Below are 21,360 nucleotides of genomic sequence, written 5' to 3'. Positions count from 1 at the left end.
TCAAAGAACCTGTTTATACGAGTCTAGTTTGAGGTGCTAACAGATACTCAGGGGTTTTTGATAGCTCTGAGTGGGATTAGAGCATCTGGCTCCATTGTTGACTTGCAGTTCCAAAATCTGTAACTCCAAAGAGTTTCTAAATTTGTGCAGGAATAAAGGCAGCATCCTGATTGGTATCTAGTGCAAAAATATAACAGGAATTCTAAGTAGCTGTCAGAGCAATGTCAGGGAAACCAGAGGTCAACAGTCAGTTAAGTCTGTGTGTAGTTTAGCCTTTCATTCTCTCTCCACACACATGCACACGCATACATGCACACACCTTCTGTTGCTGATTTCATGTCATGGGCTCATTGCCCTGCTCTATGCAGATGGTCCCCAGAATATCCTCTCTTCTGACCTCTGGGCCAGCTCACCTTCTCTCCCCACCCCTCATTGGAGGAGACTTTCTTTTCCTGATCTCCCCGGCTAGTAGTACCTTCTCCCAAGCTACTCTTAGCTATCCATTTTGTATTTAATTATTAGTAATTATTGTATTAGAACAGTGAGTTCCTTAATGGCAAGAATCTGATTTTTGTTTTTGTATCCTGAATGCCTTGCATAGTGTCCTGCACACAGTAGATGCTTAATACATGCCCAGGGAATGTTACTATAGCTCTTATTTTATTATTATCTTTTTTCAGGTTATTGAGATCATTGTTGGAATTTCTGCAGTGTTTGGTGGAATAATTGCTTTGAACATGGATGTATTAGTTTCAGGCCCATACCTTTCAGTGACGTTCTTTTGGATTTTAGTGGCAGTAAGTACTGAGGAATTAAAGAGTTCATTTTACTGGGTGCTTCTGGATTAAGCTCTTAAGCATTTAATAAACACTTGTCTGACTGATTAGTTAATATGGAAGTGTTGTTGTTGATTAGTGGTTCCCAAACTTTTCTGGCCTCCCGCCCCCTTTCCAGAAAAAATATAACTTAGCCCCCTGGAAATTAATTTTTTAAAATCTTAATAGCAATTAATAGGAAAGATAAATGCACCTGTGGCCATCACTGCTCCCTCTGGATCGCTGCAGCACCCACCAGGGGGCGGTAGCGCCCACTTTGGGAATCATTGTTGTTGATGATGTTCAGTCATTTCAGTCACGTTGGACTCTTACTGACCCTATTTAGGGTTTTCTTGGCAAAGATACTGGAGGAATTTGCCATTTCTTTCTCCAGCTTACTTTACAAATGAAGAAACTGAGGCAACAGGGTGAAATGATTTGTCCAGTGTGATATACACAGCTAGGAAGTATCTGAAGCTGGATTAGAACTCAGGTCTTCCTGCCAGGCTTCCTGCCAGACTGCAGACCTGGCATTCTATCCAGCTAATATTACAATTTGCATTACTTTTCATGCAAGCCTTAATGATAAATTAAATTCAGCATATTTATTAAGCACCTACTACATGCAAGTCACTGTGCTAGCTACTGAACATAAAGACAGAAAAACGACACTGTCTTTACTTGTAGACTATAGTTTGTTAGGAGGGACAGGAAATACAGAGTAAAGAGATAGATAAAACCTAATGCAGTCATCTTTAACACTAGCATACCCCATCTGACACTCACTCAAAAGCTGTGAACAGCTCAAAAACTAGTGGTTGGGAAAAGGAAATAGAACCTGAGCTGAAATGATGTGATATTCAGCATTAATCCATGGCCATGACTGGAGAGAGTAATTAGAGGCAAAATACCTCTATATTCTTTCCTTCTGAGAATATTCTGTGTGGGAGGGAGATTCTATTCCAAGCTAATCCTTGAAATCTGAGCAGTCTCTAAGAGGGAATATGCAATCAAAGATGAAGGGGAAAATCAATTTTTGGAATTTACAGACCTAGTCTGGTTATCTGATTTTGTACTTTTAAAAACTTTCTTTTCAATTAAATTTATTTTTTTCAATTAGCAAAAATTCACCTGCTCACTCTCTTCAATTCCCCTGCCTCAATTTAAAACAAAAGAAAAACAAAAGCCATTACAAACATATTTAGCCAAGCAAAACAAAATTACACAATGGCCATGCCCTCCCCGCAACATTGTTCTATATTCTTGACCACGAGTCCTTCCCCTATCCATTAGGATCATGGATTAGGTCATGCTTTATCATTAGCATTTTGGAATCATGGTTGGTAATGTCACTGTAATAAGAGTTGCTAAATTCCAAAGGTTTTCAGAGCTGTTGTCTTTACAGGGTTGTTGTTATTACATACATTGTTCTCTTGGTTCTGCCCATTTCACTTTGCATTCGCCCATAAATCTTCTCAAGTTTCTCCGAAACCATCCGCTTCATCATTTCTTACAGCATTATAGTATTCCATCACATTTAGGTATCATAACTTGTTCAGCCAGTCCCCAGTTCGTGGCCACCCCTGTAGATTTTCATTTTTTGGCATCTCAAAAAGAGCCATAAATATTTTGCATATCTTTAGAGTTTGTTTTGCCCAGAATGAATTCTTCCCTTAATCTACTCTCCTTCTAAGTGTCCTTTCTCTCCTATTTTTTTGCTGAGTGAAATGTATTTCTGTATCCAGCTGTGTGCTGGGTACAGATGCAGTTTTATGGCTTAATAGATAAACAGGATTTCTCTATGAAATAGTTCTACTTAATCCAAAAAAAATCAAGCAGCAAATGTTTATTGAGAACTTAGGATCTGCCCAGCTTAGTGCCACATAAGAGAAGTACCAGATACAGTTCCCTTCCATGGGGAGTTTAGAGGGTTTGGTGGGGGGGCAGAGCATACCCAGAAAAACTGCTTTTAAAATATTTAATGATTGTTTGTAGACATTTGAAACATCTTGGTCAAAGTGCACAATCAATGCATGCAAATAGAATTTGAGAAAGGACAGATGGACCCAAGCTGGAGCCTTTATAGAAGGTTTCCTGGAAGAACCAGGACTGAAGCTGGGCCTAGAAGAGTAGGACAGATATGAAGAGTGTTCCGTTTAGGATGAACAGTTGCATGCATATTCATTGTGTGTCCTTGCCAATTGGTCTCTTCAGAAATTCCTTGTAGTATTGACTCTTCATGACTTCCCATGAAGATGATGGGAGTATCATCTGCATTTGTCAGAGGATGATTCTGGGTCGGAGAGAGGTTAAGGGACTTACCTCCTTTCCCTTATACCCTCCCTCCCACCTCTGTTGAAATCACTAAGAGCTGACCTTGGCCTCACTGCCACAGTTCTCAACAGGGTATATTTATCTGGCCCTTGGAGATATACAAGATGGAGTGGAGAGAGTAATGGCTTGGGAGGCAGAAAGAACCAGGCTCAGATTCTACCTCAGACATTTTAAGTGACTTGGCCATTCTGAGCCTCATTTCCCTAATTTTTTCAATTTAGTGGCCTCCAAGGTGCCTTCCTATATCTTCCATGATCTCCCAGTTCTTGGAAAACAGGGGGGAAAGCACTTTCTCTGGAATCAGAGGGGCCAGGGCTCTTCCAGGTAGGACACTCTTGACATGGGTGGCTTTGGCCAACTCATTCCACAGCCCTGGGCACTTTCCTCATCTCTCAAGTGAGACTGGATGGCCTCTGGGGTCTCTTCCAACTTGAAAATTAGGATCCTAGGATGATCTCGTTTGACTCTCACAATGACTCTGGGAACTGCCTGAATTCTACAAAATATTTCACATTTTTGAAAAAGTCACAGTTTGGTTTATTGATTTACTAGTCTTCAAGAAAAGAGAAGTTGACATTGTAAATGAAGCAGTTATAAAGTATATACATACCTATGTACACACACATATGCATATGTTTATATTTTAAGACCTTTGCTTTCTGTCTTAGAATCAATACTAGACAATTGGGATTGAGTGACTTGCCCAGGTTTACCCAGCTAGGAAGTGTCCGAAGCCATATTTGAACCCATGATCTGGTTCTCAATACACTGAGCCACCTAGCTGTCCCCCCCTACACCTTTTTTAATTGTACCAATTATGACGTATCAATGTATGCCAAATACATTTAAGATTTAAGTCAATATGAAATTTTATGTGACTTTTCCAAGTATTATGTGGATTAATTCATCAGAGAATGAAAATGAGAAGGAAAAATTATAAAGATTAATATATGTACATTTATACACACAGATAGATGCTAGATACTAGAAATTCCAGGGGTTTATTACACAAATCTTTTTTTTTAAATATAGAAAACTTCACAGATTAAATACACTCAAACCTTTTATGACCCTGAGACTGTCCCTGACTACTTTTCAGGAGTAGAAAGAAAATGTAATATTATTGCTTAGTAGGACAGCAAGGTGGCTCAGTGGATAGAGAGCCAGAACTAGAGATGAGAGGTCCTGGGTTCAAATATAGCCTCAGACACTTCCTAGCTATAAGACCCGGGTAAGTCACTTAACCTCCATTGCTTAGCCCTTACCATTCTTCTGTCTTATAGCATTAGCATGGAAAAGAAGGTTTTTCTTTTTTAACGTAGAATAGATTTCTTAAAACAAGTATTTTTTTTAACATCCAAACATCCAGAATTGCATTTTTGAAACTAATATTCACACTTCTTAATGAACTGTAATTTTCTTCCACAGTTGATGCATGAGATACTCAGACATATGTCTCTTTATGTTTACTATGCAAACATTTCTATAAAAATTTTTATTTTTAATATTGGAATACGTGGTATATTCTTGTTTGGTATTCATTGTGGAAAATAACATTCAGTAGTAGTTCTTTAATGGAGCTAATATAAAAATGTATTCTATCAGAAAAATGTGTCTTTTGCTTTTTTTTTTCCCCAGTGTTTTCCAAGCGCCATTGCCAGTCATGTAGCAGCTGAATATCCAAGTAAATGCTTGGTAAGTAAAGATTTGATCTTGCCTCTTTTCATGGAGACTGACTCTCTCTGTCTCTCTGTGACTGTCTCATATAAGTAGAGTCAATCAATAAATGTTTGTTGAATTCTAGTATGTCTTTCATTCAGAGCTGAATTATATGGCAGGGTTCTGACTGAGTTGTCAAGAAAAGCTGTCACATATTGACTGATTGGTTTAGCCTTCTCTGTGGGTACATGCACTGTTGCTCGCCAGAGTTTGTTACTAGAAAGGCAGAGGGTCTCTGGCCAAGCTGCTCCCCTCCCCTCTCCTAACACACCTGAGGACATTTCTCACATCATCCATTCCTCTCTGCCCAGCAGCTCAATGGGAGTACTTTGTCCCTCCCCTGTCTGTAGGGGCCAGGCACAGGATGCCGTCTTTAAAAGGCTCGCAATCACTGTCCTAACTCATCCAATGCCCTTTTGGACAACTTTTTGTTAGGAAGTTTTTCCTGATGTCCTTGTAAATTTTTCTCTTTGAGCCTAAACAGTCCAAATGCAGTAATACCTCTTTGACATTCTAATCAAAAGATGCAGTTGTGGCTTATTTATATATGGTTGCATTTTTAGACACTATGCAAAATATCTAAAAGATGCAGGCATTCTCTATAAAGAACTTAAAGTAACCTGAATCCCAAAGCCAATTGGTATGGAACTCTCTCCTGCTTTTGGGTGAGCGATGTGATAGGGTTGGTGAGAGTGGGAGACAGGAGAGCTGTAGTCTCTACAGCCTCTTGAGTCTCTTCAGGCTCTGCAGTCTCTTCTAGCACTTTTGACTTCTATATTCAAGAGAGAAGAAGATGGATGGTGCTAATCTTACTTCAGGTTCCTGAATGGAGAATAAAACTCTGGGAAGAAGCTAGCATGAGAGGAACTGGCAGTCTCTATCATGTCCCTATCCCTAACTTGCTGCATTCGAGATTTTGAAAAATGTCCCTTTTGTGTAAGATCTGAGACTCTCTCTTGGTTGAGCTGAATTAGCCTTTCTCCCAATGGGAGAGCACCATTAATCTATGTTATCTGATTTTGATTCTCTTATGAATACTTCCTTTGATTTCTGTTTTGCTTTTTTAATTAGATAAATGCTATCTTCCATGTTGCATATTCACTGTAGAATTGGTATTTGGTGGGGAGTCAAGCCTTGAACAGAAATCTTGGGGTCTTCTTTTCTCCATTAATGAATAGCAAATAGAAGTTTAGCTTGAATTTGAAAACTAACAGTATTTAAGGGAGCAGATATAATTCTAGTCCAATAAAAAAAGAGGGGACTCTTTTTGAGAAGAACATAGGGGTTATTCTTTTAACTCCAACCTCTTGTTTCCCCTCCTTGTAGGAATTGGCCTTACTTCAAGAAGGGTGGGAGGAGAAGAGGCTAAAGATGTCTGTCTCTCTTTGAGCCATACAATGACATCCATTCTATATGTGAGGGGACATTAGAATGTAGATTAGATCCCCAAAGACTTTGTTCTGATCTTAGACTCACCACTTACTAGATCTGTGATGTAGCACAAGATAGGTCACCTTTCTGAGATCGTTTCCTTCTCTGTAAAATGAGTAAGGTTGCCCCGCTTTCAAAATGGTGGAGGTGGGAGGGGATAGCGAGGACGTATTCTTGTTGTTCTGTCATTGAAGTCATGACTGTCATGACTGTTCAGAGTGGACACTGACAAATTGGATAATATCCAGAGAAAAGTACCCAAGGAAGCAAAAGCCTTTATGTTCAAGTCATATGAGGAAGAGATGAAGGAACTGAGAATATTTAGCCTGGAGGAGAGAAGACTTAACTGGGGCACAATAAGCTGTCCTCATGTATTTGAAGGGCAGTCATAGAAGTACAGGCAAATTTCATTTTAGGGAATGCTGTGGATAGGCTGACCAAAGCTAAAGACAGAGAGATCCCCATTCTATTTGTTCCTGGCCTGTGCCTCTCATTCATGAGGAGGATGTGAGAGACTTTGTCAAAAGCTCTTTTCTCTTTTGGGCCAACCAAGGAATCCTAGGAATGCACTCTTGATGGCCATTTCTCTTTGAAAGCTGACCTCTGAAGACTTGTATTTTATGCCAAGCATTAAGTTGGACACTGAGAAGAAAATGTCTCATCCCTCAAAGAGCTTCAGTTCTAGAGGAGGAGATAATATATGCATACATATAAAATACATACAAGGCAATTTGGGGAGAAAGCTTTAAGAGCAGCTAGATGGATCAGGAAAGGCTTCATCAAGGTGGTAACAATTAGGCTGAGATCTGAAGTCAATCAGGTGTTTTAAGAGGTAGAGGTAAAGTCAGAGAACATTCCAGACATGGAGAACAGTCTCTGCAAAGGCACCACGGAGGCGGCTTTTGCAGTGGTCCAGGGGAGAGGTGATAAGATCTGAGCTAGGGAGTAGTTATCTGAAATATAAGGTGCCTCATGCAGGACTTACTTTGTTATAGAATAGTCTACTTCCTTCCTCATTCCTCTTCCAGACACCCCCAGTCCTTTGGGTGGCAATGTTCTCTTTCTACTAATTTCTGTTTTTGTAGTGTTAGAGTCAGTCTTTATATTTTTCTTTTGCTTCCATCCCCCATCCTCTCAGGTGCCGAGACTTGTCCGTTGTGTCCGTTGTCTCTGTACAACAGAAATGTCTCATGTTTCTCATCTCCCTTAGTTTAGGCTCATATCTCTTTTGACTTGGGCTATTAGAGTAGCCTCCTCCTTTTTCAGCATATCTTCTACATAGCTGCCAAGTTAACTCCTAAGGCATAGGCCTACTTCTGGATAAGATGTCAATGCATGAGGCCCTAGAAAGAACCAGGCCAATTTGAAAAGGAATATTTATTCCTTTTGTCTATTTTAAGTTAATCAATCAAGAACTTAAAGTATCCCTATTTAACACTTAGTCACTAACAAAGAAAGTTCATGCCCTAAAATGCCACGAGGCTGCACTCCCCTGGGCTGACATATTGTCATGGAATATGAACTATGAATTTTTGATTTTTAAAATTTTATTATTTTTCTTTTTATTTGAAATAGGGTATTTGAATTTTTTTCTTCTTATTTTTTGTACTTGAAGTACATGGAATCAGTATTCATATTTTTCATTTTGAAGGATAAGTTTACAATATCCATTAGCCCTAATATCAATGAATACCCAAAAGCTTTAGACTAGGGAAACTTGCCATTGATTGTTAAATATTATGGGACTTCTACTAATAATTGTGGCTGATTCCAGAAGAAAGGATCACAAAAGAGCCACTCTACAGTGCCAAGAAGCACAAGGTCAAGGAGACCAACAATCCCCGTGGGATTGATGAGAATCTGTGCCAAGACAAAGGACTTGTTTGAGGTTCAAGGAAACTGCTATTTGACAGTGTCAGACTCCCCCTGTGCCACATTCCAACAAGTACCTTAGTTTGGCTGCCTTTTTGGCTCCCCTATCCCTGAGATTGAAAGGAAAAATCAGACCAGGGGATAACATATTTTCCCTTTACCTCAGAACCTACTCCTTTTTCTCTCTTATAGTATGGCAATTTTTTGTAGTCCTGGCTGCCACTGGGGGGTAAGTGCTATATTGCTGCAGTTATCCTGCAGACTTGTGGGACATAAATCACTTTAATTGAACTTTGCTAGTGATTCAAGGACTTGTTATGAGTTTATTCTTTTCTGCTCATGATTTTATCTAAATAAGATTTTGATACATTTTTCCCAAAATTTAATTTTTTCTCTTCTATTTGGGTTTTTTAAGTTTTTGGTTTTCTTTTGACAATTGATTCATATACCCCATAACTCAGGCATATATCCTGGGTTGACCTTGGCGTTGGTCAACACCCTCTTCAGGGATGATTGCATAATTATCCTAAAATCCAAGGCTTAAAATTTTTTTAGAGAAATTTAATGAAAAGAAACTTGCCAACACCCCAAATCAAGAAAGTGGATCTTTTTTGAAGAAGGTGCCATAAAGAAGCCTGCAGAAGCCATACACTGCATCAAAGATCCAGAGTGAACTTCAGAATATAATGAACCGAACTCAAGGGGGTTGAACACATTTATTTTGAATGTAAACTCTTATACCAAAGGGGATTGCACCCTAATTGGCTTTTTGTCAATGTGCCTACCAATTGTTGGTTTTTCTCTTTTCCTCTTTTATTTCCCTCTTATTTCCAACTATTGTAATTTCCCCTTAGAAAGTGCAGTATTGTATACACCTTTAGCTAAAAGAGAGGTATAAGCTGGATACCTGAAATGATTCGCTGGGGAGACTAGGCATGTAAATCTGGAAGATTTCAACAGGTTTGTCTCCTAATAGAATGGGGGGGATTGTGAAAGGGAATTTTTATTCCCTTTGTCTATTTTAAGTCAATCAACCAAGAACTTAAAGTATCCCTACTTAACACTTAGTAAGTAATTAACAAAGAAAGTTCACACCCTAAAAGGCCACAAGTACTGTCCCCTTCCCCCTGCCCCACAAGCAATGCTAGGCAAATTGAAAGGCTGTGATTGATTTCTGAGATGTGATGAGGAGAGCTGATGGGTGGAGAAAACTGTATATAAGCAGGAACCTGAGAGAGATTTAGAATCTTGATTCTTGGAGGAATTCTTGGCTTTTCATCCTTGGCGGCCTTTAGCCTAGGGAGTGTGAGCTCTGGTGGGATTCTTGGCAATCTTGGTCTTGTGTGCGCAGAAGGTTCTCATGTTTTTTTCAGTGTCTTTGGCTCTTTGGATTTCAGCTTCCTAATCCAGACTTTGGATTCTGATGAGATTTGCATTTGGATTTGCATTTGTGGTCTGGAGGCTCTAGGATTAGGACTTAGGGTATTTTTAGCTAGGTGATATTTTCTACCTCCTTCCTATATATATCCCACTTTGATATCTCTAACTTGCTATAAATAAAGCTACTAAACAGCCTACTGACTCATAGTTTAACTTTAACTTTTATAAATGGTGACTGCAACAATTCTTTTTTTTAACCATTATTATTTTTGTCAAACCAAATTTTTAACCATTACATTTGGCATCTACAATTTTAATTATGACACCAAGAAAACCTAAAAGGAACAGCACCAGGCCTGCTGAGCTGAGAAGGGGCCAGTGCTACTCCTGGCCCTGTTTATTCTCATTCTTCAACCAAATATCAATTTGGGAACAGCTTTGGAATGCATAGATTTTTGTTAGTTGTCTCTGTGTCTGTAATATGCCATGTCAGCAGCTCATCTGACATATGGCATACATAGATTGTTTGCAGTAGAATGCTTTCTTTATCCAGAGTGTTAATGCTGCTTGTGCAAAAGCTTTTCATTTTTGTATCGTCAAAATGACCTATGTTAGCTTTTGTAATTAACTGCTTTCCCTCATTTGGTTAAGAATTCACCTATTATCCTCAGAGCTATGAAAGTTACATAATCTGCTTTTCTCCTCATTTATTTTATAGTGTAATCTTAGATATTCAAGGGATGTATCTATCCATTTTGAAATGTAGTATAAAATGTTAGTCTAAGCATAATTTTCTGCTAGACTGATTCCCAGTTATCCTAGTAGTTTTTTAAAACAGGGAGTTCTTTCTTAGGTCATTTATATTTTTGGTTTTTATTAAACACCAGATTTTGGTTCAGTTGTTCTTGATTCTTAGACCGTTCCATTAAGCTACTTTTCTATTTTTTAACCAATACTAAGTGGTTTTGATGATTACGACTTTATAATATACTTTAAGCCTGGAAATGTTAATTCTCCTATTCACGCTTTTTAAGGTTTGTAGTTATAATAGATTTGGTTTTGAGTCCCCATTCTCGTATATATGTAACCTTGGTCCAGTTATACATTCCCTCTCACCCTCATCTATAAAATGTGCAGATTGGATGATGCCTAGATTCTCTAGTAGCTCTCTACATCTAGAGGCTGAGTGATAGAGTACAAAGAGCCAGTGTTGGGCCCATAGTCATAGGTCCTGGCCATAAATCCCAACTTTGTTAATCTTTACTCCTGTGACCTTAAGAAAGTCACTCTCTCTCATTTTATTCATCTGAAAAGAGGAGGAGTTGTACTAGATGACCCTTAAGGTTCTCCTCAGCTCTGAGGCCCATGCTACCGCAGTCTGCTGATGAAATTAAGTCCCTATATCTGGAAAGGAGGTCAAATGTCTATACCCTTGTTATGTTTGACCTCCTTGGTAAATGTTGTTTCATGGGGGGGGGGCGTCACAAAGCACTATTTATTATTGACGTTTTTCTAGACTCCTTTGTGGAACACAGTGCTTTCCTTATTTGTGTAGAACTTTTGTTTGCATTTTTCAAACAAATATTTATGTTCTACTCATTACTCGTTCTTTCAATGCTTCAGTATCTTAGTTGTGGACATATTGCTTTTCCTTGATGGTCAAGGGAGAGTTTTAGATGCCAACAACTGAATTGGTTGATGATTTCAGGGGGGCACATATATTCTCCAATCGTGTATATCTGTGCTTTCTCGCCCTCCACAATTGTTGTCCTTGTTCTTTCTTCTTTCCTCCATGGGCAGAGTGTGGGGAGAGGCAGGAAGGAAAAGAAGCTTCTCCTTGGCCTTTTGATGTTAATGGTCCCATCTTCCTCGTCCCAAACCCCACAGCATTCCCCTTCTAACCAACATGCTAACCTGCTCCTTCCTTAGGTAACAAACTTGCTTTCATCTTAAACTTTTTCCTTTCTCACTGCTGCCATGAGACTTGGCTCCCTCCAGATAATATTCAGCCAGATAGTCGGTCGAGAAGCATCAAATGCCTGCTTGTGCTAAGCATAACTACACGGAGAGGCCCTTGAAGAGCTCACAATCTGATAGGAGAGACAACATGCAAACAAACAAGTTAATAAAGGCAACATGGAAAATAATCAACAGACAGAAGGCACTAGAATGAAGAGGAATTGGGAAAGACCCCCCGGTAAAGGAAGGCTTTACAGGCTTGGAGGACTGTCAGAGATGATGTGTGGAGTCAAAAGGTGGAGAGTCTTGTTCCTAGAACGATCAGGAAACCAGTATCCCTGGATCAAAGAACACATATTGGGGAATAAGGTGTAAGAAGACTGCTGCAAAGGATGGGACACTAGCTTATAGAGGGCTCTGAATGCCAAAGGGGGCATTTTGTATTTTCTCCTAGAGGCAATATTGGAGTTTATTAAGTAAGGAGGTGACCAACACTTTAGGAAAATCTCTTGTGTGGTGAATGGGGGACTAGGAGGATAGTGGTACCTTCTAGATCAGTGATGGGCAAACTACGGCCCTCTGGCCAGATGTGGTTCCCCCCCCCCAACTGTTCTATCCCCCTCGAGGCATTATTCCTAATCTGAGGAATACAACGAGTAGGATACAATACAATGAAACTTTGAAAGAGTTGCCTTAGAAACAGACTGACAGAGGAGCATTTTCTTTCCTTTGGCCCCTTTTTAAAAAGTTTGCCCGTCACTGCTCTAGAGTAATAGGGAAGGTAGAAAGGAGAGAGTATCTAGGGGGGAAAGATGATGAGTTCTGTTTTAGACATGTTGCATTTAGGATGGCTCTTGGGCTTCCAGTTTGAGATGTCTAATTAGCAATTAGAGATGTGAAATTGGACGTCAACAGAGAGGTTAGGCAGAGATTAAGTAGATTTGAGAATCATTAGCATGGAGATGGTAATTGAATCCAAAGGAGTTAATGAAATCACCAAATTAAGTTATATAGACAGAGAAGGGAAGAGGGCCCAGGACACCGCCCTATGGGACACAGTCCTATGGAGCTAGTGGATGTTACTTGGATGAAGTTCTAGCAAAGATGAGAAGATGGCCTAGAGGGAAACCAGGAGAGAGCAGTATCCCTAGAGAGAAGAGAATATTAAGCAAAAGAGTGATTGATCAGCAATGTCAAAAGCTGCAAAGAAGTCAAGAATGAGGACTTAAAAAAGAAAAAGACCTTTGAATCCAGCAATTAAGAAATCATCGGTAACCTTGGAGAGGGCGGTTTGGGTTGAATGATGAGGTCAGAAGCCAGATTATAGAGAGTTACGAAGAGAGTAAAAGGAGTGGAAATGGAGGTACCTACTGTAGGCAGGAAAAATATAAGCTGATATAGTTAGTTAATGGGGATGGAAGGATCAGGTCATGGTTTTTTGAGGATGAGGGAGAGGGCTTCCCTGGCCATCATTTCCAGCCCTGGTTACCCTTTCAGTCATAACTTTCCACTCACTTGTTGAGGGTGGAAGTCTGAATATTCCTTGTTCTTTGCCATTTCTAGGTTCTCCCTCTCATACCATCTCGCAGTGACCTCTCTTACTTTAAGTACTATTCACCATGTATTTCTCTTTCTCTCCTTTGACACTGCCACCACCTTGGTGCAGACCCTCATCACCTCACCCTTGGACTATATTGTAATAGTCTACTGGTTGATTTCCCTGCTTCAAGTCTCTCTCCAGGCTCATCCACCAGGTGGCAAATTAATCTTCCTAAGGCATAGGCATGATCATGGAAATTTTGTACCATTAGACTCCATCTCCCAGAATTCTTTCTTTGTCCCCAACTTCCTTTTTCCCTTTTCGTTTACGTGCATCTTTATATTACTGTTTATATAGTTCTGTAACTCCTCCCTTTTTCTCTTTTTTCTCACAACCGTGGCTGGATTAGCTAGGTTTTTTTTTTTACTTTAGTTATTATTAATAAACTTTATAAAATGTAATAGTTATCGTATATTAATTTTAATATTTACATTACTCAATAAACTCTAATGCCTCTCTTGCCTTCAGAGACAAAAATAAAATCCTCTGCTTGGCATTCGATGCCCTTCATAGCCTCCCCCACTTCCATTCTTCTTATACCTTATGCCTTGCCTCCAATACTCCATCCAACACTTAGAGACTTTGTTTCTGTGTGTCTTTGTTTCTCTCTATCTCTGTTTCTGTCTTATTCTCTATCCCTCCATCCCTCTTCCTCCTCCTCCTTCTTCTCCTCTTTCTCTTCCCTTCCTCTCTGTCTGTTTCTCTCTGTGTCTTTCTATCTCTTTCTGTCTCTCTCTGTCTCTCTTTCTCCAATGGACTGACACTAGTCTCCTTGCTGTTCCATGAATAAGACATTCCATCTCTTGGCTTTTGGCATTTCATTGACTGTCTCCCATACTTGGAATGCTTTCCCTCATCATCTCTACCAGATTCCCTCTGAGAGGATTCCATTTCCTCCAGCATCTAGTTCCTGCCATGTTGTCTCTCCCAATACACTGAGAATTCCTTGAGATTAGATTCGTTTTTGTCTTGTGTTACTTCCTCACCGCTTAGTATGTAGTATCTGGCACAGAGTAGGAATTTAATAAATATCTGTTGACCTGACTTGTACGAGTACCAATGTGATATGCAGGCTGCCCATGTTTTGTCTTTGACTTTTGTCAAATGCCTGGTCCACTTCTTTTCTAGACTTGGATGATCTTTTTTATATTTCTGCATGGAATTCATCATTCCTAATACGCTATGGCCTGATTTGGGTGATTATGCTTATCTCTACTGCTGGTTACTTTAATTCTTCTCTGAATAAGGTGTTTGCTGATTTTAACTAGGTAGGATCACGAGAAGGCGGCTGGTGTTAAAAAGATGGGGATTTGGTTCTTTAGAGAAGCCTAGGATCATCAGAGGCAGAGTGCTCATTCCCACCTGTCATCTAGTCTCTGTCTTCACTGTGTTCTATTCGGGGCCTCGTTCATAGTCCATGGTAGTATTCATTCAAGATGCACGTCCTGATGGACCAGGGGTGAGAGTTGTCAGGATGTACAGATTTTCCTAGACACAAATGTTCTGGAAGTGCCGGAAGGAGTGAGGAGGCTCATCTTGTCACCCGCCTGCCATGTTGTCTGACCTTTGATGGGACCATCTTGCTACATGTGTATTGGGAGAACCTTGCCGGAGTCGAATTTTTAAGGTAGCATTCCAGTAAAAATGTTAGCTTCTTTTTTATTTGAAGTTCTTTATAAAGAAGCAGATAGCTTAATAAATATTTTCTGCATTGAGTTCACTGAAATTTGTCTTTATTTGTGATATTTGAAGCCTGTTTTGGTATTCCTTCAAAAGACCTCTGATGCCCCAACCTGGCACAGCAGTGGTCCTGATTCTTTTTTTTTTTTTTTAACTAGAACCCTTACCTTCTGTCTTAGAATCAATACTGTGTATTGGTTCCAAGGCAGAAGAGCGGTAAGGGCTAGGCAATGGGGGTTAAATGACTTGCCCAGGGTCACATGGCTAGGAAGTATCTGAGGCCAAATTTGAACTCAGGACCTCCCATTTCTAGGCCTAGTTCTCAATCCATTGAGCCACTCAGCTGCCCCCAGTGGTCCTGATTCTTGAATGCAATGCCAGTAGAGAATACCTCGTGGCAAGTTTTACCAAGCTAGAAAGGCTTGAGTATGGGCTAGGCCACTTAGTTAAATTGATAGAGGTGAATCTCTGAAAGGCTATGCAACAAGCCCCCAAACTACTTCCACAAGTGAGAACTTGTTTAGACTACTGATCCAAAATGTTAGTGAGAAATTTTGATGAAATTGGGTTTTCTCTCATTTCCTAGTACACTGACATGAAAAATATCAGCCTTGTCTTTTGGAAGATAGAGTAAAGGAAAGGGGGGCTGTGTATGGGTGGGGTGGTCGGTGCCAGCAGTGGCTCCTGCTTCTTCAACAGAAGTCCTACCATGCCCTTTCATGGGCAGAGAGAAGGCTGACCTGAAAATTCAATGTCTTTGTCTTACTTTGAATAGGTGGAAGTACTGATTGCAATAAGCAGCGTGACTTCTCCGTTATTGTTCACGGCTTCTGGGTATTTATCTTTCAGCATAATGAAAATTGTGGCCATCTTTAAAGATTACCCACCAGCAATCAAAGTACGTATGTAATTCATTCACTTTTGAGGAAATATCAAAAGAGGCATTTTTGCTATGCACAGTGCTTACAAAATGCAATGGATGGGTTTCTCTCAAACTGTCATATTCCTTATTTCTTACAGCATGATGATAATATTCCTTTTCACTCACTAAAAATGATTGTTCAGCCAATCCTGCTTTGTTTCCACTTACTGCCTACAACAAAAAATGCTGCTATGAACCTTCTTGTGTCAATAAAGACTGTCTCTATCTCTTTGATGCCTTTGGGACCTGTCCAGTACTGATACTATTGAGCCAGAGAAAGCACACAGTTGAGTGACTATGAGAATACCTTTCAGGATGGCCGGCCCAATTCCTAGCTCTACCAGCCTTAGGGTATCTCCCCTACTCAGCCCAATTGTCCCTTAGCAGTTGGCATTCCCCTCTTTTGTCCCTTTTCTGTCAGGCTGAAGGGTGTGAGAGTTAGAACCTCAAGATTTGGTCTTACGTGGGTGAATAGTTTAACTTTCTTCTTTGAGAAACAGCATCATTTTTAAACAATGATTCATTAAATCAGGAGGCATTTATTAAATGCCTACTGTTTGTAGAGAGAGGTACAAAGTGGACTGCACCATACTGCTGTCACAACACTTAAAACAGGGGTCGGCAACCTTTTTGGCCGTGAGAGCCATAAACGCCACCTTTTTTAAAATGTCATTTCGTGAGAGCCGTCCAGTGCTCACAATGCGCTCCTGTAACAGAGCCTGAAAAAAAAAATGGACTTCATGGCTCCTGCAGAAAGAGCCATATCTGGCCCTCAAAAGAGCCAGATATGGCTCGAGAGCCATACGTGGCTGACCTCTGACATAAAACAACTTCTTGGATTTTATAGAACATCCCAAAGTTGGCCAAGTACTTTACCAACGTCATCTCATTTGATAGCATGGGGCTTCCCGAGTATAAAACGGATAGCTGTAATACAGCTATTAAAATAGATTAGAGTTAAGCAATCAAATATTTTGTGAGTTCTGAGGAAGATCAAGGAATTTATCCACTGGGGAGGGGAAATGAGGGAGGATGGGTAGAGTGGGAATCGGGTTATTTTATTTTATTTTTTAAAAACCTTTATGTTCTGTCTATACTATGTGTATTGGTTCCTAGGCAGAACAGCAGTAAGGGCTAGGTATTGGGGGTTAAGTGACTTGCCTGGTGTCACACAGCTAGGAGGCTAAATTTGAACCCAGGACCTCCCATCTCTAGGCCTGGCTCTCTATCCCCTGAGCCACTTTGACACCCCTAGAGATTATTTTAAATGTAAAGTTTACATAAGACATAATAGCTTAGTATGGATGAAAAATGAACTAGGATGGGAGTTGGATAAAACAGCCTCTGCCATCCCTTCTGAGCTTTCGATCCATGATCTTATGAGCCCACCTCTTCTCTTTGGTCTATGGACTGGTCAGCTGGTTAGCTATTGGCTAATTGTTTCTTGTGGCTTTGCTGGACCACAGTCTCCTGAGTCAAGAGAACATTTTTGTGTGCTGACCCCTGAAACCACAGGATTATCTAATTCTGGATGTGACACTAGAGATTATAGAATCCAGTGCCTTCATTTGAAAAGTGACGGAGATAAACCCCAATGCCCAAAGCCATACACCTGACAATGCCAGAGAAAATAAGAGTTTTATAGAGCAGAATCCAGGATGTACTCTCCTTTAAGGATAATTGCATAGCTTCCTAGATTTTATCACTTAACATCTCTTCTTTGCCATATGTATTTCAGCAATCTTATGATGTTCTTCTGTTACTCCTAATGCTGATGCTGCTGATCCAGGCTTTCCTCACCACTGGCACTGTCATACAATGCATTAGTTTTAAAATAAAGATGAAACAGCATGACTCATCTTGGGCCACTTCCCAGATGAATAAACAAGACTACAAAACTGGAGAGGTGAGTGTTCTCCGTTTCCTTCCAGCATCTTCTCGGTAATGGAGTCAGGATACGTATCATAAAGTATTTCTAATTCTCTTATTTGTAATGAAAAATGTTCTTCCCCTTGCTGCCTCTATGAAATAGAACTGTTGTGTTTTTTTTTAATTAATCAATGAGTAGGTATTAAACACTTACTGTGAGACAAGCCCTGGGCTGTGTTGCTACAAAGCAAAAACCAAGAGTTCCTGCCATCTAAGAGTTTGCATTCTAATAGGAAAAACAACCTTCCTAAGCCAGAACCCATAAGGGAAATCCAGAATATGTGGGAAGTGACCTTTTCAGGGATTCTGCTAACAGCCAGGAGACCAGAAACAGCCTCCTGGGGCAGGTGATACTGGCTTGAACTGAGTCTTCAAAGAATCCACAGAAGTTAAGATGGAGAGAGGAGTAAAGAGGGGGGGAGTAATTCTAATCACTGGGAACATTCGGAGCAAAGACATGGAGACCAGAGTTGGAACATCATGGGGGAGGCACAGCAAGAAGACCCCTTTGACTTGACTCCTATGAAAAGGAGTAGAATGTACAATTGGAAGGACAGGAAGGTTAGGAAGAACTTTTCAAAGTAAGAGGACTTTAGATTTGAATATTCAATCCTGGAAATATTAAGAAGCCATTAGAATTTATTGTGTAGGGGATGACATAGACCCATGCTTTAGAAAAATCCCTTTGGGATGTCCCTCAACTGGGGAATGGCTGAACAAATTGTAGTATATGATGGTAATAGAATACTATTGTGCTGTAAGGAGTGATGAACAGGATGATCTCAGAAAGAGCTGGAAAGACCTTCATGAACGGATGTGCAGTGAAATAAGCAGAACCAGGACAACCCTGAACACAGTAATAGCAATATTGTGAGATGATCAGCTGCTCAGCAATACAGTGATCCAGAACAATTCTGAGGGATTTAGGGCAAAGAATTCGATCCACTCCCAGAGAAAGAACCGTTGGAGTCGGAATGTTGATGAAAGCAGACAATCTTGCAATTGTTTATTTGGGTTTTTGTTTTGAGGTTTGGGTTTTACAAGATTACTCACAAAAATGAACAATAAGGACATAAGTTTTGCATGATAATACATGTATAACACAGATTGATTCACCTGCTAGCACTGGGAAGGGGAAGGAGAGGGAGGTAATTTTGATCATATAAATTAGGAAAACGTGTGGACATTTATTACGTGTAATTGACTTAAAAATTATGTATGTATGAAAATGAAAAATCCTTTTGGCATTTGGAGGATTGATTGAAGTAGGGAGAAAACAATTGGAAGCCTATTGTACTAGGTGGCTAGGTGGTTCAGTGGATAGAGAGATGAAAGGTCCCGGGTTCGGATTTGCCCTCAGACACTTCCGGTGTGACCTGTGTAAGTCACTTAATCCTAGTTGCCTGGCCCTTACCTCTCTTTTGCCTTAGAAGATTCTAAACTGGAAGGTAAAGATTTTTTTTTAAAGTCTGTAGTAAGAATCCAAACAAGAAGTAATGAAGGCCTGAGCTAGAGGAGTGGCCATGTGAATGGAGAGAAGGGGAATCAGAAAAAAAAAACCATCAAGATTTGGTGATTAGTTATGTGTAAAAGGTACCTACCAGGAATCTAGGATGGCACTGACATGGTGAATCTGGATAAATGGAAGGGATGATAGTCCCCGCCACATAAATAGGAAGTTCAGATAGGAGAAGTCTGGGGGAAAGATGATGGGTTTAATTTTGGAACTGCTGAGCTGGAGATTCCTACAGGATATCACATTCAAATGGTTCAATAGGCATTTTGTGAGGTAGGCCTGCCTGGAATTCAGGGGAGAGCGATGAGGGTTAGATAAATGGAGCAAGAAATCATCTACACTGAGCTGATCCTTGAACCTGTGAGAGTTCCAAGAGGGAGTTAGAGAGGAAAGAGAAGAGGGTCCAGGACAGAGGCTTGGGGTGGTGGGTCAGGAGTGGGGGGGGCACCTCTGGTGAGCAGGCATGACATATATGAAGATCTAACAAAGGAGATTCAGATTGTGGTCTTGGGGGAAGGAGGAGAAACAAATGGATATCATGAGAACCCAGGGAGGAGAGGAGGACATACATGTCTAGTAGAAGCTGGTCAGCACTGACGGATGCTACAGAGAGCTCATAAAGGATCAGTGTTGAAAAGAAGTCATTAGATTGAGCAATTAAAAGATCCTTGGTAAGTTTGGAAAGAATGGGTTCAACAGTGGTAAGATCAAAAGAGTGTATAAAAGAGAGGAAGGATAGGCAGCAAGTCAAGCGTGGGCTGCTTTCTCACAAGATCCAGCTGAGAAAGGAAGGGAGAGATAGGGTGATGGCTGACGATAAGCTGATTTTCTGAAATTCGCCCAGTTGAGGTGATACTTGAGACCCTGCCTGCTTTCTTCTGCACTTGCCTTTCATTTGAAATAGTAACAAAAATCGGGGATCCAGGATGGTGTTGCACTTAGAGATGGAGCTGGCTTGTAATTTTGAGATGGGTAGGAAAGATGAGAGGTAAGAACACATGTGGTAGGAGATTCGAGTAGAATTTTTATTCACAAGAACATTAGGAAACTCCGTGGCTAGACATAATCGTCCAAGGGCCTGATTTTTCTTCTCTGCCTTTTCCTTAGAGGAAAAGAACACATTTTCATTAAGTTAAAATAGCAAAACATTCCTTCATAGTTGGGTTTTGGGGGTAATTTAAGGAGTAAAACTTTACTTTTAAAAATTTCTTTTCAGTTTCAAATACAGTAAAGTCAGTGAAATAATTTTGGATTATTTTGCTTTTTAGGTATCCAATAACACACTGAAGGAATTTGACAAAGACAAAGCCTGGAAAGCGGTTGTGGTGCAGATGGCCCAGTGACCGGGAACTACGTGGAGGGCCTGGGGGTGGGGTGGGGGGTGGGTGATGGCTTCATTTGAGATTTTGCTGGGCCGTGTCTCTCTCTACCTAATATGTCGTATTCTTTGTACTTACGTGGCATGTGTATCATGAGGCTTGCCATGCAGATGGGATGGTGAGGATGAAGCTACATAGTATAGGATCTATTATTGTAGTTGTGTCTTGAGTGAGGCAGATATTTCATCATTCTATTTGTTTTGGAATACCCTGCTTCTAAGCTGGTCTTGAAAATATGGTTATTGGAACTTGAGAATTATCTTACTGTATCCAACCCATTGTTAATTCAGCACAGTGTTCTATTTGATAGTTGCCATGGAATGTGTTGAGGAAGGACTTGATTATCTTTCTCAATGGGTTGTGGGATACAAGGATGTGCCCCAAACACAATCAGTTTTCCTGCGTATTCCATTATGAGTCCATCATCCATGAATGTATCCAAGCCTTTTAAAAATCAGCCCTGCGTAGAACCTCCTCAGGTGATGACGGTCCATAATTGTTCTGAATTCTCTGAGAGGTAAGACTTCCCTTTGGTTGGTTTGGAAGCTTCCAAGTGTATGCTTCTAGTCTCAGCTAGACTCTGCCAAGATTCAGTGAGGAAGTCTGCTTTCATCCAGGTTGGCAAGCTAATCAATTTTAGTCATTTCCCCTTTAAGTGTTTAGTTTAACAGACTAGAGTCCAAGGCTTTTTAGTCTGTTTTAGTTTGATACCATAGTCTGATACTGTAGTTCATTCTAGTTCTAATTCCTCTCTCTCTCTCTCTCTCTCTCTCTCTCTCTCTCTCTCTCTCTCTCTCTCTCTCTCTCTCTCTCTCTCTCTCTCC

At 40.3% G+C, this 21,360-nt stretch overlaps 1 protein-coding gene across 5 annotated transcripts in view; it reads left to right on the top strand.

Moving 5' to 3' along the window:
• Nucleotides 1-20,500, top strand: part of MLC1 (modulator of VRAC current 1) — a 40,271-nt gene extending 19,771 nt beyond the window's left edge. For 4 of the 5 annotated variants that reach the window (XM_044677726.1, XM_044677728.1, XM_044677727.1 and 1 more), the window contains 5 exons: nucleotides 681-797; nucleotides 4,788-4,844; nucleotides 15,566-15,688; nucleotides 17,451-17,618; nucleotides 20,426-20,500. In XM_044677726.1, the coding sequence (XP_044533661.1) occupies nucleotides 681-797; nucleotides 4,788-4,844; nucleotides 15,566-15,688; nucleotides 17,451-17,618; nucleotides 20,426-20,500 (540 nt within the window). The remainder of the gene's footprint in view (nucleotides 1-680; nucleotides 798-4,787; nucleotides 4,845-15,565; nucleotides 15,689-17,450; nucleotides 17,619-20,425) is intronic. The other variant, XM_044677725.1, reaches the window with a different exon arrangement.
• Nucleotides 20,501-21,360: the final 860 nt, after the last annotated feature.

This window comes from Gracilinanus agilis, chromosome 5 (genome assembly GCF_016433145.1).
Source record: "Gracilinanus agilis isolate LMUSP501 chromosome 5, AgileGrace, whole genome shotgun sequence".
NCBI classification, from domain to species: domain Eukaryota; kingdom Metazoa; phylum Chordata; class Mammalia; order Didelphimorphia; family Didelphidae; genus Gracilinanus; species Gracilinanus agilis.
Note: the sequence above shows the minus strand (reverse complement) of the source record. Positions and strands in the feature narration are given on the sequence as shown.